The following is a 24,890-nucleotide window of genomic DNA, read 5'->3' as shown; positions in this document are numbered from 1 at the left end:
TCTACATTCTACATTTATACTCCGCAAGCCACCCAACGGTGTGTGGCGGAGGGCACTTTACGTACCACTGTCATTACCTCCCTTTTCTGCTCCAGTCGCGTATGGTTCGCGGGAAGAACGACTGTCTGAAAGCCTCCGTGCGCGCTCGAATCTCTCTAATTTTACATTCGTGATCTCCTCTGGACGTATAAGTAGGGGGAAGCAATATATTCGATATCTCCTCCAGAAACGCACCCTCTCTAGACCTGGCGAGCAAGCTACACCGCGATGCAGAGCGCCTCTCTTCCAGAGTCTGCCACTTGAGTTTGCTAAACATCTCCGTAACGCTATCACGGTTACCAAATAACCCTGTGACGAAACGCGCCGCTCTTCTTTGGATCTTCTCCGTCTCCTCCGTCAACCCGATCTGGTACGGATCCCACACTGATGAGCAATACTCGAGTATAGGTCGAACGAGTGTTTTGTAAGCCACCTCCTTTGTTGATGGACTACATTTTCTAAGGACTCTCCCAATGAATCTCAACCTGGTACCCGCCTTACCAACAATTAATTTTATATGATCATTCCACTTCAAATCGTTCCGCACGCATACTCCCAGATATTTTACAGAAGTAACTGCTACCAGTGTTTGTTCCGCTATCATATAATCGTACAATAAAGGATCCTTCTTTCTATGTATTCGCAATACATTACATTTGTCTATGTTAAGGGTCAGTTGCCACTCCCTGCACCAAGTGCCTATCCGCTGCAGGTCTTCCTGCATTTCGCTACAATTTTCTAATGCTGCAACTTCTCTGTATACTACAGCATCATCCGCGAAAAGCCGCATGGAACTTCCGACACTATCTACTAGGTCATTTATATATATTTTGAAAAGCAATCGTCCCATAACACTCCCCTGTGGTACGCCAGAGGTTACTTTAACGTCTGTAGACGTCTCTCCATTGAGAACAAATGCTGTGTTCTGTTTGCTAAAAACTCTTCAATCCAGCCACACAGCTGGTCTGATATTCCGTAGGCTCTTACTTTATCAGGCGACAGTGCGGAACTGTATCGAACGCCTTCTGGAAGTCAAGGAAAATGGCATCTACCTGGGAGCCTGTATCTAATATTTTCTGGGTCTCACGAACAAATAAAGCGAGTTGGGTCTCACACGATCGCTGTTTCCGGAATCCATGTTGATTCCCACAGAGTAGATTCTGGGTTTCCAAAAACGACATGATACTCGCGCAAAAAACATGTTCTAAAATTCTACAACAGATCGACGTCAGAGATATAGGTCTATAGTTTTGCGCATCTGCTCGACGACCCTTCTTGAAGACTGGGACTACCTGTGCTCTTTTCCAATCATTTGGAACCCACCGTTCCTCTAGAGACTTGCGGTACACGGCTGTTAGAAGGGGGGCAAGTTCTTTCGCGTACTCTGTGTAGAATCGAATTGGTATCCCGTCAGGTCCAGTGGACTTTCCCCTGTTGAGTGATTCCAGTTGCTTTTCTGTTCCTTGGACACTTATTTCGATGTCAGCCATTTTTTCGTTTGTGCAAGGATTTAGAGAAGGAACTGCAGTGCGGTCTTCCTCTGTGAAACAGCTTTGGAAAAAGGTGTTTAGTATTTCAGCATTACGCGTGTCATCCTCTGTTTCAATGCCATCATCATCCCGGAGTGCCTGGATATGCTGTTTCGAGCCACTGACTGATTTAACGTAAGACCAGAACTTCCTAGTATTTTGTGTCAAGTCGGTACATAGAATTTTACTTTCGAATTCACTGAACGCTTCACGCATAGCCCTCCTTACGCTAACTTTGACATCGCTTAGCTTCTGTTTGTCTGAGAGGTTTTGGCTGCGTTTAAACTTGGAGTGAAGGTCTCTTTGCTTTCGCAGTTGTTTCCTAACTTTGTTGTTGAACCACGGTGGGTTTTTCCCGTCCCTCACAGTTTTACTCGGCACGTAAGTGTCTAAAACGCATTTTACAGTTGCCTTGAACTTTTTCCATAAACACTCAACATTGTCAGTGTCGGAACAGAAATTTTCGTTTTGATCTGTTAGGTAGTCTGAAATCTGCCTTCTATTACTCTTGCTAAACAGATAAACCTTCCTCCCATTTTTTATATTCCTATTAACTTCCATATTCAGGGATGCTGCAACAACCTTATGATCACTGATTCCCTGTTCTGCACTTACAGAGTCGAAAAGGTCGGATCTGTTTGTTTTCAGTAGGTCCAAGATGTTATCTCCATGAGTCGGTTCTCTGTTTAATTGCTCGAGGTAATTTTCGGATAGTGCACTCAGTATAATGTCACTCGATGCTCTGTCCCTACCACCCGTCCTAAACATCTGATGGGGCTGTTCCGTCTATCTCCTCGACTTACCAGGGCAAATTACCTTCACCTTTTGCAAGATACTCTACCTGGCCTGCTGGAAGATGTGCCCCTGGACGTACGCCTATGCATGTGGTTGCAGCATGGTGGGGCGCCCGCACATAACAGTCGTGCTGTGCGGGGATATTTAAATGAACTCTTCGGCAGCCAGATAATTGGCAGAGATGGTCATAGGATATGGTCCCCGCGATCTCCAGACCCCACGCCAACGAACTTTTTCCTTTGCGGGGTTCTTCAACGTTCTAGTTCACCCTCCCAGATGCGAACTACCTACAAACGAAGAGGAATTAATGGATCGCATTCAGCATGCCGCCTATCACATCAGGCCGATGCCAGGAATCTTTGAAAGAGGTCGGCAAAACACCGTTCGACGTTATCGAGCTTGTGTCGGCTCATAGTTCGAGTACCTGCTTTAAGTAAACAATGCCCTATCTACAAAAAAAGGCCCTTTTAAGAGCCGATACAATTTGTAAAAGATTTTTTGTACGGGAACTAACAGCTGTTGACGGATTTGTTCCCGGTACATCTTACCATGAAACTAAAATGGAAGTGTCGGGACCACACCTTGGATACATCGCGATCTGCGGCAGTCACAGCATTTGCGTTCTTGCATTGTCCAGAGCATCCAGCAACAGGGCAGTGCTGTGGCCAATCGGAGAGCGTGGCGCCAAGTTTCCGTAGTTTAAAAATTAATTGTGCGTTGTCGACCCACAGAACATTAGTAATTTTGGTTTCTACTGGCATCAGCTATCCAGGATTAAAATTTAGTGATGCAATTTTTCCCCACCATATATATATATATATATATATATATATATATATATATATATATTACAGGGCGGTATATTGATAGTGACCGAGCCAAATATCTCACGAAATAAGCGTCAAACGAAAAAACTACAAAGAACGGAACTCGTCTAGCTTGAAGGGAGAAACCAGATGGCGCTGTGGTTGCCCCGCTAGATGGCGCTGCCATACGTCAAACGGATATCAACTGCGTCTTTTTTAAATAGGAACCCCCATTTTTTTATTACATGTTCGTGTAGTACGTTAAGAAGTATGAATGGTTTAGTTCGACCACTTTTTCCGCTTTGTGATAGATGGCGCTCTAATAGTCACAAACGTATAAGTACGTGGTACCACGTAAAATTTCCACCAGTGCGGACGGTATTTGCTTCGAGATACATTACCCGTGTTAAAATGGGCCGTTTACCAATTGCGTAAAAGATCAATATCGTGTTGATGTATGGCTGTTGTGATCAAAACGCCGAACGGGCGTGTGCTATGTATGCTGCTGGGTATCCTGGACGACATCATCCAAGTGTTCGGACCGTTCGCCGGATAGTTACGTTATTTGAGGAAACGGGAAGTGTTCAGCCACATGTGAAACGTCAACCACGACCTGCAACAAATGATGATGCCCAAGTAGGTGTTTTAGCTGCTGTCGCGACTAATCCGCACATCAGTAGCAGACAAATTGCGCGAGAATCGGGAATCTCAAAAACGTGGGTGTTGAGAATGCTATATCAACATCGATTGCACCCGTACCATATTTCTATGCAGCAGGAATTGCATGCCGACGACTTTGAACGTCGTGTACAGTTCTGCCACTGGGCACAAGAGAAATTACGGGACGATGACAGGTTTTTTGCACACTTTCCATTTAGCGACGAAGCGTCATTCACCAACAGCGGTAACGTAAACCGGCATAATATGCACTATTGGGCAACGGAAAATCCACGATGGCTGCGACAAGTGGAACATCAGCGACCTCGGCGGGTTAATGTATGGTGCGGCATTATGGGAGGAAGGATAATTGGCCCCCATTTTATCGATGTCAATCTAAATGGTGCAATGTATGCTGATTTCCTACATAATGTTCTACTGATGTTACTAAAAGATGTTTCACTGCATGACAGAATGGCGATGTGCTTCCAACACGATGCATGTCCGGCACATAGCTCGCGTGTGGTTTAAGCAGTATTGAATAGCATGTTTCATGACAGGTGGATTGGTCGTCGAAGCACCATACCGTGGCCCGCACGTTCACCGGATCTGACGTCCCCGGATTTCTTTGTGTGGGGAAAGTTGAAGGATGTTTGCTATCGTGATCCACCGACAACGTATGACAACGTGTATCAACGCATTGTCAATGGATGTGCGAACATTACGGAAGGCGAACTACTGGCTGTTGAGAGGAATGTCGTTACTTACACGTATTGTCAAATGCATTGAGGTTGACGGAGTTCATTTTGAGCGTTTATTGCATTAATGTGGTATTTACAGGTAATCACGCTGTAACAGCATGCGTTCTCAGAAATGATAATTTCACAAAGGTACATCTATCACAGTGGAACAACCGAAATAAAATGTTCAAACGTACCTACGTTCTGTATTTTAATTTAGAAAACCTACCTGTTACCAACTGTTCATCTAAAATTGTAAGCCATATGTATGTGACTATTACAGCGCCATCGATCACAAAGCGAAAAAAGTGGTCCAACTAAAACATTCATATTTCTTTACGTACTACACGAATATGTAATTAAAAATGGGGGTTCCTATCTAAAAAAACACAGTTGATATCATCTGACTTATGGCAGCTCCATCTAGTGGGCCAACAATAGCGTCATCTGCTTTGCCCCTTCAAGCTAGACAAGTTTCGTTCTTTGTAGTTTTTTCGTTTAACGCTTCTTTCGTGAGATATTTGGCACAGTCACGTTCAGTGGACCACCTTGTACACATATACCGGTATATAAGACCAACTTGTGACTTCTAACATTCTACTGATACTCTCCAATACTCTGTTAGGTTCTGCCTACCTTCAGTTCAGACAGCATCTGCTGACGTCATTGGTATGGTGTCAGTCATGTCATACATCTTAATTACAAAGTTTGGCTGGTCAAACTATGACTTATGTAGTTTCAAATTACTGAGGTCAAGTTTATTGAAGATTGAGTGCACAAAGAGAAAAATTGGACTCCTTTACAAATTGCTGGTAGTGTTCAGACGCAAATCACGTTTATAATATGTTTTTTGAACATAGTTCACATGAGGGTAGAAGAGCTAAAATCTCACCAAAATAAAACCTACCGCAAAAATGAAAACCGTGCAGAACTTGGTTGTCAGATTAAATGCTCCTGTTTGACAAGGAGAGTACGAATTTTAAATTGGATTTTACCAACGTAAAATATATTGAAAGTTATTAACGCATTGTTATTGAAGTTTGTATTATTGTTATTTGAAATATAATCTTTTAGGTGAAACTATTTATCTCAACTGAGGTACTTTGTCTTTGAACATCGACTGAGATATCTAAATGGTTCAAAATGATATGTAAGGAAACGTGCAGAAAATTTAAGAGTGCTTTTGTATCAGGTTTGGTGAGATTATTTAAAGTACAGTGTCAGACCCCAAATCTGTTGTCACTGGGAATCTAAGGTGCTTCAAGTTTCTTCCACTGAAGAGCCAAAGAAACAGATACACCTGTCTAATATCGTTTAGGGCCCCCACGACCACGCAGAAGTTCCGCAACACGATATGGCACGGACTCGACTGATGTCTAAAGTAGTGCTGGAGGGAACTGACACCATGAATCCTGCAGGGCTGTCCGTAAATTTGTAAGAGTACGAGGGAGTGGACATCTCTTCTGAACAGCACGTTGAAAGGCGTCCCAGATATGCTCAATAATGTTCATGTCTGGGGAGTTTGGTGGCCAGCAGAAGTGTTTAAACTCAGAAGAATGTACCTGGGGACAGGCGAAGTGTAAAGCTTTGTCGTGCAGCGATCAGGTGGGCCTTCAGCTCCGAAAGCCCATATCGATGATGGTTCGCATGCTGACACTTGTTGATGGCGCGGCATTGAAATCTGGAGCAATTAGCGGAAGGGTTGCACATCTGTCACGTTGAACGATTCTCTTCGCTCGTTGTTGGTCCCACTCTTGCAGGATCTTTTTCCCTCTGGAGCCATTTGATGTTTAACCGGATTCCTGATATTCACGGTGCACTCGCGAAATGGTCGTATGGGAAAATCTCCACTTCGCAGCTACCACGGAGATGGTGTGTCTCATCGCTCGTGCGCCGACTATAACACGACGTTCAAGCTCACTTAAATCTTGATAAGCTGCCATTGTAGCAGCAGTATCTAAACTAACAAATGCGGCTGACACTTGTTGCCTTATATAGGCATTGCCGACCGCAACGCCATATTCTGCCTGTTTGCATATCTCAGTATTTGAATACACATGCGTATACCAGTTTCTTTGGTGCTGCATTATATATTGTCCGTAATTAAGAACATAATTTCTAAAAATCAAAATGTTGAATCACGTGGTGGGAGCAACATAGCACTTACAAGGAAACTCACTAATATGAAATAAGATCCACAATACTAAACAAATGTATGTTGCAATGCTAAACGCTACAACAGAAATGTAAGTTACGGTGAACAAAGAGCCATTAATCGGTAGAAGTGGATTTGATATGGGCTGCGTACAAGTAGTTGACCCTAGTTTGATAAAAGTGCCAAAGAAATACATGTACACCGGTGAGCCAAATCGTCGTGACCACTACACCGCGAGACTGAATTCCACCTGGCGACGTCGTGGGCACATGACGTTGTAAAGAATGTATACAAGCTGAACAGAGACGAATTCTACACACATCAAAAAAAATTTTGCATTACATCGGTTCAGAGAGATCCGGAATCTCTACACAAGTTTGGAACAGAAATCAACATAAACATCATTTCCGCCCTTTTTATTGCTCTTGAAAACCACACATGACATGTTGTACCACCATACAGCGAGACATTGACAGGTGGTGGTCCAGATTGCTGTACACACCAGTACCTCTAATACCCAGTAGCACGTCCTCTTGCATTGATGCATGCCTGTATTCGTCATGGCGTACTATCTACGTTTATCAAGGCACTGTTGGTCCAGATTGTCCCATCCTCAATGGCGATTCGATGTAGAAACCTCAGAGTGGTTGTTGGGTCACGTGGTCCATAAACAGCCCTTTTCAATGTCTTACAGGCACGTTCGATAGTGTTCACGTCTGGAGAACATGCTGGCCACTCTAGTCGAGCGATGTCGTTATCCTGAAGGGAGTCATTCACAAGATGTGCACAATGGTGGCGCGAATTGTCCACGCAGACGAATGCCTCGCAAATATTCTGCCGATATGGTTGCATTTACGACGCCTTCCGTCACCACCAGCGGCGTACGTCGGCCCAACATAATGCCGCTCCAAAACATCAGGGAATCGCCACCTTGCTACACTCGCTTGGCCGTGTGGTTAAGGCGTTCAACCTGATTGGGTTGCCTCCAAACTCGCCTCTGAAGGAATATGCGACACTCATTGGTGAAGCGAACGTGATGTCAAGCCTGAGCGGTGCATTCAGCATGTTGTTCGGCACATCTGCACCGCGCTGCATGGTGTCGTGGTCGCAAATATGGGCCTCGCCATGGACGTCGGGAGTGAAGTTGCGCATCACGCAGCCTATTACACACAGTTTGAGTCGTAACACGCCGTCCTGTGGCTGCACGAAAAGCATTATTCAACATGGTGGCGTTGCTGTCAAGTTTCCTCCGAGCCATAATCCGTAGGTAGCGGTCATCCACTGCAGTAGTAGGCCTTGGGGGCCCGAGCGAGGCGTGTCATTGACGGTTCCTGTCTCTCTGTACCTCCGCCATGTCCGAACAGCATCGCTTTGGTTCGCTCCGAGACACCTAGACACTTCCCTTATTGAGAGCCCTTCCTGGCACAAAGTAACAATGCAAACACGATCGAAACGCGGTATTGACGGTCTAGGCATGGTTGAACAACAGACATCACGATCCATGTAACTCCTTCCTGGTGGAATGACTGGAAGTGATCGGCTGTCGGACGCCATCCGTTTAATATGTTACTCATGCATGGTTGTTTACATCTTTGGGGGAGTTTAGAGACATCTCTGAACACTCAAAGGGACTGTGTCTGTGATACAATATCCACAGTCAACGTCTATCTTCAGGAGTTCTGGGAAGTGGGGTGATGCACAACTTTTTCCGATAAGTATTAATTTTATTCTCGATATGTACTGCCATGAGTTATTTTAAAAAAGGGCAGACTGTTGTGACCAGGCATCTGGGAACAACCATCTCGGAAATGGCAAGGTTTTTGAGCTGTTTTACGTGCTACTTTCATGAGCATATATGAACAGTGGTTCAACGACAGTGAAACCTCGAGCAGGCAGCAAGGTGCTGGACGTGACTGTGAAGTTTGGGGGCTTCCCCACTCTAGTCAAGCAGGATAGGCGGCGATTGTGGCAGATCTGATGATGGAGTATAGTACCGGTGCAGGGGCAAGTTTGCCATTCAGCACTCGTTGCTAAAGATGGGACCTTGCAGCATTTGATCCCTGTGTTTTTTCATTCTTGCCAGTGACATTGCAGTGGGCACAGGATCATAGAGAGCAAACCGTGGGTCGATGAAAACGTGGGGCCTGGTCCAACGAAACACCTCTCTTGATGCAACAGGTCGCTGTCATTGTTTGGATAAGCTGTCATCTAGGGCAATGCCTCCTCGAAACACATGCCACACTACAGATATTGGCAGGTGGGGGTAATATTATGTTACCAGGAACAACCACGTGGTCTTTCATTTGACCTGTGATACTAATGAGAGGCACCATGACAGCTACGGATGGTGTGAACATTATTCCACACCGTCTGCATCCCTTCTAACTTGCAGCTTCCCCAACGTCGATGACATCTTACAAAGGATAACTGTCCATAATGTAAGGCCAGATTGCCCCTACAGAGGTGTGAGGAGCACGATAATGAACTCGTGTCTATATCATGGCCAAATTGCACATGTGTGTGTCTGTCAGGTGTCACTTCCATGCCCACAAACCACTGGCCCACAATTTATGGGAATTGTGTAACCTAAATGTAGAAAAAATGGTTCAAATGGCTCTGAGCACCATGGGACTCAACATCTGTGGTCATCAGTCCCCTAGAACTTCGAACTACTTAAACCTAACTAACCTAAGGACATCACACACATCCATGCCCGAGGCAGGATTCGAACCTGCGACCGTAGCGGTCACGCGGTTCCAGACTGACGCGCCTAGAACCGCACGGCCACACCGACCGGCTGAATGTAGAAACATGGTGCCATATACACAATGTGATCAAAAGTATCCGGACACCCCCAAAAACATTCGTTTTTATATTAGGTGCATTGTGCTGCCACCTGCTGACAGGTACTCCATATCAGTGGCAGCCTTAGTAGTCATTAGACATTGTGGGAGAGCAGAATGGGGCGCTCCACAGAGGTCACTGACTTCGAACGTGGTCAGGTGATTGAGTGTCACTTGTGTCATACGTCTGTACGCCGTATTTCCACACTCCTAAACGTCCCTAGGTCCACTGTTCCGATGTAATAGTGGAGTAGAAACATGAAGGGACACCTACAGCACAAAAGCATACAGGTCGACCTCGTATGTTGACAGGCAGCCGACAGTTTAAGAGGGTCGTAAAGTGTAATAGGCGGACATCTATCTAGACCATCACACACGAATTCCAAACTGCATCAGGATCCATTGGAAGTACTATGACAGTCGTGCGGTAGGTGAGGCAACTTGGATTACATGGTCGAGTGCTGGTAAATGCCAAACGACGCCTCGCTTGGTGTAAGGAGCGTGAACATTTCACAATTGAACAGTGGAAAAACTTTGTATGGAGTGACGAATCACGGTACACAATGTGGTGATCTGATGGCAGGGTGTGGGTATAGCGAATTCCCAGTGAACGTCGTCTGCCAGTGTGTGTAGTGCCAACAGTGAAATTCAGAGGCACTGGTGTGGTCGTGTTTTGTGTGGCACTATCACAGCACAAGCCTACATTGATGTTTTAAACGCCTTCTTGCTTCCCTCTGTTGAAGAGCTGTTTGGGGATGGCGATTGCATCTTTAAACACGATCGACCACCCGTTCACAATGCATGGCCTGTGGTGGAGTGGTTACACGACAATTACATCCCTGTAATGGACGGGCCTGCACAGAGTCCTAACATGAGTCCTATAGAACACCTTTTGGATGTTTTGGAACGCCAACTTCGTGCCAGGCCTCACCGATCGACATTGATACCTCCTGAGTGCAGCACTCCATGAAGAATGGGGTGCCATTCCCCAAGAAACCTTTCACCATCTGATTGAACATATGCTTGCGAGAGTGGAAGCTGTCATGAAGCATTACCGATGGTGGGCGCCACCAACTTGTAAGTCATTTTCAGCCAGGTGTCTGGCTGACTTTTGATCACATAGTTGCATCCAGATAACTGTCAGACTTGTCGAATCCATGTTACTGAGAACTGCATGCATTCCAAAGGAAGACCAATGTGGTATTAAGCCAGTAGTCATAATCCTTTAGCTTGTAAGTGTGTGCGTGTGTGTGAGTGGGTATGTGTGTGTGTGTGTGTGGGGGGGGGGGGGGGGGGGGAGCGCAATTGACTTAGCATCATTGTAACATCCTAATTATTTTGACCTGGTGGTTTCTACCCAAACAGTAACGTTCAATATTATTTGGAGACTCTGCCACGAGGTTTGTCAAAAACTGGACTCAACTTCATTGCTGTCGTATAAGGAAATAATCTTTAAACTCGTAGAGATAATTGTTTTTGTCTGTCAGCTTGGCAAGTCTGTGGAAGTATTGGTGCACGCATCCAGGGTGAGTCGCTGGTTAACAACAGTATTCTGCCAGGAAACAATAAAAATTGAATTTATTGAAGAAAGGAGTGAAAATGTTTAGAGTGGTTAGTGAATGAAGAGTGCAGCCATGTTGCACAACTATTTATATTGACTTTAATGTAAAGACTTCTCCACAGTTCAGTTACACAGAAAGAAGGGAAATGTAGACTTATGTTTTATTTTTACAAAATTGTGTATTTGTGACAGTCCTCAGTTTTACTTCTCGAATTTTTATGTTCCTGAGATGTGCATGTTTTCAGTATTGAATGACAGAATTTCATTGTTTTGCGCAGGAGGTGGTCTCGCTACGAGAACGACAATCGCCTGATCCGTGCAGCTCAGAAGGGGGCGGTGGTTGAACTTCAGACGCTGCTGGCAGCAGGTGCAGATGTGAATGCAAAAGATGAGGGCGAGAGGACTGCCCTACACTGGGCAGCGGGAAGAGGATACATCGATGCTGTGAGGTGTCTGCTGGACAGTGGAGCGCAGGTGGATGCCACAGACAGGTGGCAGACTGTTCCTCTCCACTGGGCCGCCCGGAAGGGCCACGTGCCCGTTGTACGGCTACTGGTGACATCTCGTTCTCACCCCAATGTGAAGGGGCAACGTGGGTGGACGCCACTGCACTGGGCAGCAGCGTGTGGCTACACAGGTGTGGCGACTGTGCTGCTGGAGACGGGGGCGGACAAGGAGCTCAGGGACGATGAGGGGGACACGCCTCTGCACCTGGCTGCACAGAGGGGCCACACGGCCGTGTTGCAGCTGCTGCTGGCGTCCTCTCCTCAGCCCGACGCGAAGGGGCGGCGCGGGCGGACGCTACTACACTGTGCTGCGGCAAGTGGCCACACGGAGGTGGCGACTGTGCTGTTGGCAGCGGGTGCAGATGTAAGGGCCAAAGACGAGGACGAGAGGACTGCCCTGCATTGGGCAGCAGGCAGGGGGAACGTGGAGGTTGTGAAATGTCTCCTGGACAGAGGAGCAAAGGTGCGAGAAGTGGACAAGTACAATACTGTACCTCTGCACTGGGCTGCACGGCAGGGCCACACGGCTGTGGTGCAGCTACTGCTGGCGTCCTCCCGCCGCCCCAATAGGAGAGGGGCAAATGAATGGACACCGTTACACTTGGCGGCAGCAGGTGGCCACGCAGATGTGGTGACTATTCTGTTGAAGGCAAGAGCAGACAGAGAGCTCAGAAATGATGTGGGAGACATACCTTTGCACTTGGCTGCACAGAAGGGCCACACAGCTGTGGTGCAGCTACTGCTGTCACCTTCTAATCCCAACGTGAGAGGACAGCACGAGTGGACGCCACTGCACTGTGCTGCAGCAAATGGCCACGCAGAAGTGGTGAGCATGCTGCTGGCGGCAGGTGCAGATGTGAAGGCCAAGGATGAGGACAAGAGAACTGCCTTGCACTGGGCGGCGGGAAGGGGGTACCTGGATGTGGTGAGGTGCCTACTGGACAGTGGGGCACGGGTGGAAGCAATGGACAAGTGGAAAACTGTGCCTCTACACTGGGCTGCACGAAAGGGCCACACAGCTGTGGTGCAGCTCCTGATGATGTCCTCCCCTCACCCCAATGTAAGGGGAGGAAATGGATGGACACCATTGCACTGGGCGGCAGCAGATGGCCACGCAGGTGTGGTGACAGTGCTGCTGGAGGCAGGCGCAGATAGAGAGCTCAGAGATGATAAGGGGGACATACCTCTGCACTTGGCTGCACAGAAGGGCCACGTGGCAGTGGTGCGGCTACTGTTGGCGTCGTCCCCTAACCCCAATGTGAGGGGCCAGCGGGGGTGGACGCCACTGCACTGTGCAGCAGCAAACGGCCACGAAGAGGTGGCGGCCGTGCTGGTCGAGTCTGGCGCAGACGAGGGGCTCGAGGATGACAACGGGGACACTGCCCTAGACCTTGCTAGGCTGTCGAACTGCCTGGAGTCGATAGACATGTCAAAATAAAACTCACAACAGTATCACATAAAAGTGTTTTTTTTTAAAATAAGTGTTGTTGAATTACTTTAAAGTCAGTACCGCCATTAGACTTTTTTATTTGCAGTGTTACATTTACTCGACCATGATTTCGGCTTTAAAGTGCCATTGTCAAATGATTTAATGTTATACAGTCCCTAAGATGGCACACTGTCGTATTTAAAATACACACTGCAAATAAAAAACAGGCTAATGGCGGTATTGACTTAAAAGAAATACACTCCTGGAAATTGAAATAAGAACACCGTGAATTCATTGTCCCAGGAACGGGAAACTTTATTGACACATTCCTGGGGTCAGATACATCACATGATCACACTGACAGAACCACAGGCACATAGACACAGGCAACAGAGCATGCACAATGTCGGCACTAGTACAGTGTATATCCACATTTCGCAGCAATGCAGGCTGCTATTCTCCCATGGAGACGATCGTAGAGATGCTGGATGTAGTCCTGTGGAACGGCTTGCCATGCCATTTCTACCTGGCGCCTCAGTTGGACCAGCGTTCGTGCTGGACGTGCAGACCGCGTGAGACGACGCTTCATCCAGTCCCAAACATGCTCAATGGGGGACAGATCCGGAGATCTTGCTGGCCAGGGTAGTTGACTTACACCTTCTAGAGCACGTTGGGTGGCACGGGATACATGCGGACGTGCGTTGTCCTGTTGGAACAGCAAGTTCCCTTGCCGGTCTAGGAATGGTAGAACGATGGGTTCGATGACGGTTTGGATGTACCGTGCACTATTCAGTGTCCCCTCGACGATCACCAGTGGTGTACGGCCAGTGTAGGAGATCGCTCCCCACACCATGATGCCCGGTGTTGGCCCTGTGTGCCTCGGTCGTATGCAGTCCTGATTGTGGCGCTCACCTGCACGGCGCCAAACACGCATACGACCATCATTGGCACCAAGGCAGAAGCGACTCTCATCGCTGAAGACGACACGTCTCCATTCGTCCCTCCATTCACGCCTGTCGCGACACCACTGGAGGCGGGCTGCACGATGTTGGGGCGTGAGCGGAAGACGGCCTAACGGTGTGCGGGACCGTAGCCCAGCTTCATGGAGACGGTTGCGAATGGTCCTCGCCGATACCCCAGGAGCAACAGTGTCCCTAATTTGCTGGGAAGTGGCGGTGCGGTCCCCTACGGCACTGCGTAGGATCCTACGGTCTTGGCGTGCATCCGTGCGTCGCTGCGGTCCGGTCCCAGGTCGACGGGCACGTGCACCTTCCGCCGACCACTGGCGACAACATCGATGTACTGTGGAGACCTCACTCCCCACGTGTTGAGCAATTCGGCGGTACGTCCACCCGGCCTCCAGCATGCCCACTATACGCCCTCGCTCAAAGTCCGTCAACTGCACATACGGTTCACGTCCACGCTGTCGCGGCATGCTACCAGTGTTAAAGATTGCGATGGAGCTCCGTATGCCACGGCAAACTGGCTGACACTGACGGCGGCGGTGCACAAATGCTGCGCAGCTAGCGCCATTCGACGGCCAACACCGCGGTTCCTGGTGTGTCCGCTGTGCCGTGCGTGTGATCATTGCTTGTACAGCCCTCTCGCAGTGTCCGGAGCAAGTATGGTGGTTCTGACACACCGGTGTCAATGTGTTCTTTTTTCCATTTCCAGGAGTGTATATTATGACTGTGGCCCCACATTATGAAAAAAATTGTTAAATTAATTCTGCTGTTATTCATTTGGACAAACGTAAATGTAACTAGTCTAGTAATGCTGCCAGCAAAGAGAGATGAAGCGAAATATCTGAACACTAAAGTAAGCTGAAAGAGATAAACTTCGTTCTGAGAAAATAGTCTGAATATATTTCTCATCCAAAGCTTGCAAAAATAAGTAGGATTTATAAACACACCATTAGCAAGAAGCATTTCTGCTATTTTATTACTTTAAACCATGTGCGCTTACATAATGCTGAGCCTTTTTTTATTCTCACTTTACATATTTTATTGCTAAATCAGTTCTATAGTTGATTGCATATTTAGCTCTGAGCCCAGACAGAATTCACTTCTGCACATGCAGCACATGTTTATGTTGTACCAGAATGTGACACCGCTATTCACATCACATTATCAGACCATTATGTGGTATCATGTGCTGAGTGCACTTTTAATTAAATAATGCTCCAAATAATGAGAAAGATTGGTCCAAAATATACATTCATGACTAGTGATACTCCCAGCACTATACAGAATGTTTCAACATCTTTTTGTCATCTGTGTGTGGGTTACAGATTACAGTATAAAGAACAGATTTTGATAGGGACCAGAATATTCACTGACACTTCCAGGCGACTCTAAATGTCCTTTTGTGTCGGTTATGACTCTGACAAGCGGCAGGGTATAGGAACGCAGAGTTGCCAGTAATCCAGTCATGTGCCCTGCATAAAAGGGAGTAGTTACAGCAAAATTAAATTTCCCAATTCACTTTTGAAATACCTTTCTCTGCCTACTCATTCTTAACCTTTTCTTGTTAAAAATCACTCTAGGTGTTTGAGTTAGGTACTATGGTTCACACCTGGTTACAGTAGACCCTTCTAGTTTCGTGAAGTGACATTGTCCCTGGACTAGTAAAGACCTGCCAGTGACATTTGGCGTCAGAGTCAGTAAAGATTTCATTTTACACTAAAGTAGTTACCCATGGGGTGACCATCACACTTACAGCTTTGATGTAATGACTTTTAAACGCCCTGCAGTGTGTGAGACCAGCAGGGTGAGAGACCCAGTGAGTCGCAGAGTCGTCAGTAACGATGTCGTCATCCGCTCTCCAGCGACTGTTCACATGTGCCATATCACTAGTGTGGCACCTATGTTAAAATATTAGAAATATCTGAGATAGCACCTCTGTACATGATCACGTAGAAATGATATTTCACCTTGGTCAGTAACAAGCAGTATTACTTTTGAATGCATTACGGGAACAGCAGTGATCAATGTCTTATTCTCCAACAGAAAGAGGTACGTACTCAATGGTCTGAAGATGACTACAGTAGTGGTCGAAACCGGTCACCTTGATGAATAAATCGTGATCAAGACTGCTTTTATTAGTAAATATTAACAAGCAGTATGTTTATCATACATTCATTTTTTTGAGTCATCAATCTGATACGTTTAATGTGGACCACCACAAATTCCTTTCCGATCCAAACCTCTTCATCTCAGAGTAGCACTTGCAATCTACATCTTCAATTATTTGCTGGATGTATTCCAGTGTTTTTACTCTCCGCAGCTCCCTCTAGTACAAGTTAGTCCCTGATGTCTCAGCACACGTGCTATCATCCATCTGCTTCTTTTTGTCGGTGTTTTCCATATGTTCCTTTCTTCCTCATTCGTTACCTTATCAGTCCACCTAATTTTCAACATCGTTCTGTAGAAACACATCTCAAATGCTCAGATTCTCTGATTTTTCCACAGTTCATGATTCACTACTGTACAACGCTGTTCTTCAGATGTACATCCTCGGACAGTTCTTCGTCAAATGAAGGACTATGTTTGATGCCACTAGACTTCTGGCTAGGAATACTCTCTTTATCTGTTCTACTGTCAAAATGGGGTCAAATGGCTCTGAGCACTATGGGACTCAACTGCTGAGGTCATTAGTCCCCTAGAACTTAGAACTAGTTAAACCTAACTAACCTAAGGACATCACAAACATCCATGCCCGAGGCAGGATTCGAACCTGCGACCGTAGCGGTCATGCGGCTCCAGACTGCAGCGCCTTTAACCGCACGGCCACTTCGGCCGGCTGTTCTACTGATTTTTATGCCCTATTGGCTTTGTCTGCCTTGGGTTATTTTGTTTCCAAGGTAGCAGAATTCCCTACTTTTTGCTACTTTGTACACTACTAGCCAGTAAAATTGCTACACCACGAAGATGACGTGCTACAGACGCGAAATTTAACCCACAGGAAGATGATGCTGTGATATGCACATGATTAGTTTTCAGAGCATTCACGCAAGGTTGGCGCAGGTGGTGACACCTACAACGTGCTGACATGAGGAAAGTTTCCAACCGATTTCTCATACAAAAACAGCAATTGACCAGCGTTGCCTGGTGAAACGTTATTGTGATGCCTCGTGTAAGGAGGAGAAATGCGTACCATCACGTTTCCGACTTTGATAAAGGTCGGATTCTAGCCTATCGCGATTGCGGTTTATCGTATCGCGACATTGCTGCTCGCGTTGGTCGAGATACAATGACTGTTAGCAGAATATGGAATCGGTCGGTTCAGAAGGGTAGTACGGAACGCCGTGCTGGATCCCAACGGCCTCGTATCACTAGCAGTCGAGATGACAGGCATCTTATCCGTACAGCTGTAATGGATCGTGCAGCCACGTCTCGATCCCTGAGTCAACAGATGGGGACGTTTGCAAGATAACAACCATCTGCACAAACAGTTCGATGACGTTTTCAGCAGCATGGACTATCAGTTCGGAGACCGTGACTGCGGTTACTCTTGACGCTGCATCACAGACAGGAACGCTTGCGATGGTGTACTCAACGACGAACCTGGGTGCACGAATGGCAAAACGTCATTTTTTCGGATGAATCCAGGTTCTGTTTACAGCATCGTGATGGTCGCATCCGTGTTTGGCGACATCGCGTTGAATTCACATTGGAAGCGTGTATTCGTCATCGCCATACTGGCGTATCACGCGGCGTGATGGTATGGGGTGCCATCGGTTACACGTCTCGCTTACCTCTTGTTCGCATTGATGGCAGCTTGAACAGTGGACGTTAGCTTTCAGATGTGTTACGACCCGTGGCTCTACCCTTCATTCGATCCCTGCGAAACCCTACATTTCAGCAGAATAATGCACGACTGCATGTTGCAGGTCCTGTAAGGGCCTTTCTGGATACAGAAAACGTTCGACTCGTGCCCTGGCCAGCACATTCTCCAGATCTCTCACCAATTGAAAACGTCTGGTCAATGGTGCCCGAACAACTGGCTCGTCACAATACGCCAGTGACTACTCTTGATGAACTGTGGTATCGTGTTGAAGCTGCATGGGCAGCTGTACCTGTACACGCCATCCAAGCTCCGTTTGACTCAATGCCCAGGTGTATCAAGGCCATTATTACGGCCAGAGGTGGTTGTTCTGGGTACTGATTTCTCAGGATCTATGCACCCAAATTGCGTGAGTATAATATATTTGTTCAATGAATACCTGTTTACCATCTGCATTTCTTCTTGGCATAGCAATTTTAATGGCCAGTAGTGTAATAACCAGATTTGGTATTAAGTGCCTTGTGACCCTCATTTCTGCTGCTTCTCATTATTTTTGTATTTTTACTGTGTAGTTTGTCCATATTCTGTTCTCTTTAGAATGTTCATTCCACATTCACAGAGGACAGGAATATCAGCAGCGAATCTTATCATTGGAATCGTTTGACTCTGAATTCCAATCCCTCTCGTGAACCTTTCTATTATTTCCGTCGTTGCTTCTTCGATGTATATACTCAACAGCAGGGATGAAAGATTGGATCCCTGTAGCGAATTTTATCCCGTAAATCACATCAAAGTAAAGATGAAATGATAGATTGCATTGTGATGTTTGGTTTTTGTGGCGCTCTACTGCAGTCATGAGCACCTGTATAAAGTCCCAATTTTTTACAAGCCCAATTTTTATACAATCCAATCTAGCCACAGTCACGGATGGTGGTGGTGGTGGTGGTGGTGGTGGTGGTGGTGGTGGTGGTGGTGGTGGTGGTGGTGGTGGTGGCAACACAAACACCCAGTCCCAAGGCAGAGAGAATTCCCAACGCGGTCGGGAAACGAACCCGGGACCTCGTGATCCAGAGGCAGCAACGCTGGCCACCAGACCATGAACTATGGACAGATTGCATTGTGCCTCAGAATACTGGGTCGTTTGAGGTGGGATAAATCACAAAGGCTGCAGCAAGTGATGACTGAAAAAGATGACAATGTCGGGTAATGAAATTCTGGCAGTAGCATATTACGAGATCACAGGTTAATGAAAGTGTGAGAGAACATGGCAAATGTGAAATGCTGGTACATTAACAACCGGTGTAACTGTCAGAATGTTGAATGCAAACTTGGATTCACTGTGTTGTACAGATGCTGAATGTCAGTTTGTGCGATGATGTTCCATGCTTGTTGAACTTGATCAGTCAATATATTGACGGTTAATGGTGGTTGTAGATGACACTGGAGTTGTCCAATGAGGTCGCATTGTGCTCTATTGGAGACAGATCTGGTAATCCGGCAGACCAAGATAACACGTGGACTCTCTGTGGAGCACGCTGGGTTACAGCAGCGGTATGTGGGCGAGCGTTATCCTGTTGGAAAACACCTCCATGAATGGCAGCACAGCAGGTCCAGTCACCAGACGGACGTTCAGTTTCTGAGCCAGGGTGCGTGCGATAACCGCGAGAGTGCTCCCGGTGTCGTATGAATCCGCGCCCCAGACCGTGAATCCAGGAGTAGGTGCAGTGTGTCCAGCACGCAGACAGCTTGGTTGCAGGCCCTCACCTGGACGCCTACCGACCAGAACACTGCCGTCGCCGCCAGCGTGGTAGAACCCGCTTCCGTCAGGATTCCCAACAGACTCCTCCCTGCCCTCCAATGAGCTCTCGCGTGGCCACCACTGAAGTCGCAAATGGCGGTGGTTTGGGGTCAGTAAAGTGCGCGCAACAGCGTGTCTGACTCGGAGCTGCCCTCGAAGTAACCATTTTGTAAGTGTTCGTTGTATCACGGTGGTGGCAACTGGTGCTCGAATTGCTGCTGCAGATGCAGTACGATGTGCCACAACCATTCGCTGAACGCGATGGTCTTTTCTCTTGGTAATGTCATGTGACTGTCCGGAACCTGGTCATTCCTGTGACCACTGCTGCCAACAGTTACCTACAGTTGCTACATTCCTGCCACATCATTCTCCGACATTTCAGGCGGATAACAATTTGTCCATTTTATTTGGGCTGTTGAGCTCTGTGGGCGTGGATAATAATATTTTACTATAAAAATACAGCGAGCAGCCACTTTTTTTAAATTCATTATATTTATGCCAATATGGATTTCGGGTTTGCACCCATCTTCAGCTGGCAAATTACACGTATCTTCAGTTTCTACAGTGGTGCAATATCGACAGCAGTTTGGATGCTGCAGCTGGCCTGTGAAAGAGCAATCATTTACTTCAATTTCGCGAGTAATGATTGGAATCGTTGCTCTTTCACAGGCCAGCTGCAGCATCCAAACTGCTGTCGATATTGTCCCACTGTAGAAACTGAAGATACGTGTAATTTGCCAGCTGAAGATGGGTGCAAACACGAAATGCACAGTGGCTTACATAAAACGCATTTTAAAAAAGTGGCTGGTCGCTGTATTTTTATAGTGAAATTTCAGGCGGAACATCCAGTTTCTATTAGCTCTATTACACAATCTCGTTCAAACTCAATGAGCTGTTGGTAATGGCATCTCTCTCTCCTTAAAGGCATTCTTGACTCTCATCAACTCACTTCGTCTGATCTTAAATGTAAGTAACCATCGCGACCGTTATTGCGTGTATTTAAAGCAACCCTGATTTGCTTCGTCACAGAGGTGTTACCAACGCCACTCCTAGGCGGCTGGTGTGAAAAGTGAACAGGCATCGTCTCTCAGATGTAAAAATGCCTGGCAACTACCACTGATGTCGCGCAACTCCTTCTTGGTGTTGCGATTATTTTCCTGTAAGTGTACTTAATTTTTCAGTTAAGCCACCATTATTTTTCCCCATATTATAACACCAGCCACAGATACACCTGTAGGAGAGCGACAAGTTGGCTGGTGGTTGACCGTGTTAAACTGCAGCACAGTGCGATGAAATATGTTGCAGTGCACAGCAAGAATAATCTGACTTCGTATAAAAAAACAGTTAGACTGCAGGTTCTTATTGTTAGAGAAAGGATGCAAATGTGTATATAATGGTACGCTGATTGCGCGTAATCGTCACATCGCCAAAAGTTTCGCTTTCCAGCGGTATTAGATTTATTTTCATCCCAATTGATCCGCAGTGAGGAGATCCTCCAGGATGTCGAACATTCAGGAAAACAACGATACATGACAAATATTTACAACTAAAATAAATAAGCTAATGTACAATTCCACAGGTCCCAAGTGGAATGATCGTCATTTTTTAATGAACACTATATGAAAGATTTCACAAGCTGCGACATCGTCGCGAAAAAACACAGTATATGTAACACAGTATATGTAATAAATTTCTTTAATTTACGTCTATGGTCACAATCTTTTTTGTTCAACAGATTACCGGTTTCGGTCTTTAATGACCATCATCAGATCTGTTTTTATGAACAGATATGATGGTCATTGAAGACCGAAAACGGTAATCTGTTAAACAAAAAAGATTGTGACCATAGACCTAAATTAAAGAAACTTACTACATGAAAGAGCCATTTTAAAAATACTAATGCACTGAATTTAAAAAAAAAGTTTTTTTATTTATTTATAAGGTAATAAACGTCTAATACAACTACTGTAATACTTATTTACAATCAACACGTTACTGCACTGAAATTGTGCAGAAGTTTATATATATATTTCATTGGTTGTTAAGCTTTTTATGGCTGCTGGCAAGTTATTGAAAATGTGTGTTTCTGAATAATGCACACATTTTTGTACAAGACTAAGTGACTTTAAATCCTTGTGAAGATTATTCTTATTTCTAGTATTGATTCCATGGATTGAGCAGTTGGTTTGAAAAAGTGATATATTTTTAATGACAAATTTCATTAAGGAATAAATACATTGGGAAACAGTAGTTAGTATCCCTAGTTCCCTAAACAGGCTTCTGCAGGATGTTCTAGAGTTCACACCACATATAACTCTCACAGCATGTTTCTTTGCCCAGAAAACTTAAGCTTGGCTTGATGTATTACACCAAAAAATAATCCCATATGACATTGTGGAATGAAAGTAAGCATAGTGTGCCAGCTTTTTCATTTTTATATCCCCTATGTCTGACACAATTCGCATTGCAAATAGAGATTTGTTAAGACACTTCAGCAGTTCTGTGGTGTGCTCCTCCCAGTTGAATTTATTATCAAGCTGAAATCTGAAGAATGTAACACTGTCAACTTCTATCTGTATTTAAACCGCTGAAACTGGTAACAAACTTTTTTAAACAATTAGTGATCTTTAAGGTAGGTATTCCATAAATAGTAAGTCATTTTAAGTAAAAAGCAAGAGTAGTTTTCATAGTTAACATACAGGTACAAACATACCGATCTTACATGAACCTAGCGTGTGTAGGAGAGACTACTCTGAGGAGCTTCGTTTGTTCCATATAAAAGAATATCGAAATTATTGCGAGGACTAGGACACATCGAGTTCAAGGGCATACATATTTTTCTCTATGCTACTTAATCAAACGACAAAATTTAATTTGTTACATAGATACCCTGAACGGCTATAAGAATGTGTGGAACAACTTGGAGTAGCCATTCAAGTGCACCTTCAGGAGTCTGGTTTTGAGACACAGAATCGTTACATTTTATTTAGGGTATCAAAGCTAGAATTACTTTGAAAGTAGTTATGTTGTTCTACAAGCGTTTCTTAATGGTTAGGTTTCATCTTTATATTACCATTTCAAGCATTTGCAATGCACAATGCATGGTTGAAGCTCTACCATAGTCAGTCAGATAGAAGAGTCACATTTTGGTTTTCGAAACAGTATGCTGCGAAAAATTCAGTTGTCTGATCGCAGTTGGTGTTGGAGAATTTTTTTATTGTGAACGATGTAATACAGCGCTCTGCACTTCACAGCTTAATATTCCTACTATCAGTTTTGTTGTTTGCAAATCCTCGAAATATTTTGTTATTGCTTTTAGTGTCTTTCACTTTTAAGTTCATAGCTATTTAACACAAAGTGATCAATTCTCTTGTGGTACTGATAATAGCTGATCCAGTTGACGAGGTTTAGGATTTCGGGACCGGACATATGTTGCGGCAGAGAGTGACTATAATTGAATTCTTGTATCTTGGCGGCTCGCGCATGCCCGCCCAGACAAGGGAGATTGCTGCGTTGCCAGTTGCAAACGACGCACGAGCCAAGAGAAGCAGCGCTATAGTATAGCATGGTTCGCAAGCTTACGTTTAGGGGGGAGCGCGCAGTTCATTAAGTAAAGCCACCACGGCCGCATTAACCCTTTCGCTGCTACAAAGACGTGCTCCCTGCACGCCTGTGCTGACACATGGTGTTCCGACTGCTTTGACGCTCTTATCATTCGATTCCACAAAAACTATTTGGCCCAAAAATTATATTTTTACATGTCTTCTTGACTGATACCTTCCCCCCATAAATGACTTAATTTTGTTTCGATATTCAACGCAGTTATTGTGTAGCATTAAATGTAGTAAACCATTGCACGAAATTTTGAAGAGTTTGCAGAGGTAAAAGTCCATAGAGTATACTTTCTGTACAGTCGATTTTAGTTGCCACAATGTGGAGAATGAAATGTGGACAAGATACCTAAATTTCATATAAAATTACTACATGTAATGCTGCATAATAACTGCGTTGAACATCGAAACAAATTTAAGTCATTTATGGGGGGAAGGTATCAGTCAAGAAAACGTGTAAAAATCAAATTTTTGGGCCAAATAGTTTTTGTGAAATTGAGTGATAAGTGTGTCAAAGCAGTGGGAACACCATGTGTCTGCACAGGCGAGCAGTGCAGTGATGACAAAATCGCGCACAGCGCGGAATGCGGGGAGCACGTGTCTGCAGCAGCGAAAGGGTTAATGAAGAGACAAAGCACTAGAAATTTCAAAAAAATTGCATTCAAACGAATATAATTCGTGAAGTAAGGCACTTCGATATTGTATTTAAATAATGAAAATATTAAGCAGCCCACAAGGTCTGAACTCATAACCTTTCGCATAGAAGCCCAACACCTTAACCGTTACGCTAACGCAGCTCGTCTGACTACACAACCCCATGAGGAGTGTAACACGTCACGCAAAATACTGACAAACACTGTTGGTATGACTATGAATTACTCACGCTTCGTCGAAGTACAATAGGAAATAAACAATTACCGCTGTTCTTTATTGCGAAAAAGCGGTTCGTGAGATTGATACAAACACCTTTCCTTGCTATCGCCCGAATTAGGAGTCTTATTGCTTGTTTGGTTTAATTAATTAATAGAATATGAAGCGATTGGTATAAAGAATGCTTTTTCCAAACTTTCTATAAACGAAAGTCTGCTATCAAGACATTGTTTTTGTTCTATTACTTTATTTATGACTGGAAGTTTCTAAAACTGAAGACACTCGTCCATGCTATGCACTGCAGTCGAGATCTGGCAACGTCATTCTCTGTTCATTGGCTGACTGTGTTTTGTGACGTCAGATGCGCAGAAAGAAACTAAACTCGACCGCCAACATAAATGACGCGCATTTTAGCAGTGTTGGAGACAAAAGAATTGCGCAGGTGATGTCGTTCCGTTGTGTGAGGACGCCCCCTGGTACTCGGCCTCGTGACAGAAACTGATCGGCCAGAGTAGTGGGCGGGAAGAATCTGTTCACTTCGCTGGCCATCCCGAAGCTACCTTAGTCAGTTCAGCGTTTTCTGCGTCCATGAAACAACTGTACAATGAAGTTAGTTATATGTAATACACTACTGGCCATTAAAATTGCTACACCACGAAGATGACGTGCTACAGACGCGAAATGTAACCGACAGGAAGAAGATGTGTGATATGCAGATGGTTAGCTTTTCAGAGCCTTCACACAAGGTTGGCGCCGGTGGTGACAC

The 24,890-nt window shown here is 45.4% G+C and overlaps 1 protein-coding gene across 2 annotated transcripts in view; it reads left to right on the top strand.

Moving 5' to 3' along the window:
- LOC126213093 (ankyrin-3-like) overlaps positions 1-13,073 on the top strand; it is a 92,155-nt gene extending 79,082 nt beyond the window's left edge. For both annotated transcript variants that reach the window (XM_049940691.1, XM_049940692.1), the window contains exon 3: positions 11,404-13,073. In XM_049940691.1, the coding sequence (XP_049796648.1) occupies positions 11,404-13,069 (1,666 nt within the window). In that variant the 3' untranslated portion in view covers positions 13,070-13,073. The remainder of the gene's footprint in view (positions 1-11,403) is intronic.
- The last annotated feature ends 11,817 nt before the right edge of the window (positions 13,074-24,890 follow it).

This window comes from Schistocerca nitens, chromosome 11 (genome assembly GCF_023898315.1).
Source record: "Schistocerca nitens isolate TAMUIC-IGC-003100 chromosome 11, iqSchNite1.1, whole genome shotgun sequence".
Taxonomy (NCBI): Eukaryota; Metazoa; Arthropoda; class Insecta; order Orthoptera; family Acrididae; genus Schistocerca; species Schistocerca nitens.
Note: the sequence above shows the minus strand (reverse complement) of the source record. Positions and strands in the feature narration are given on the sequence as shown.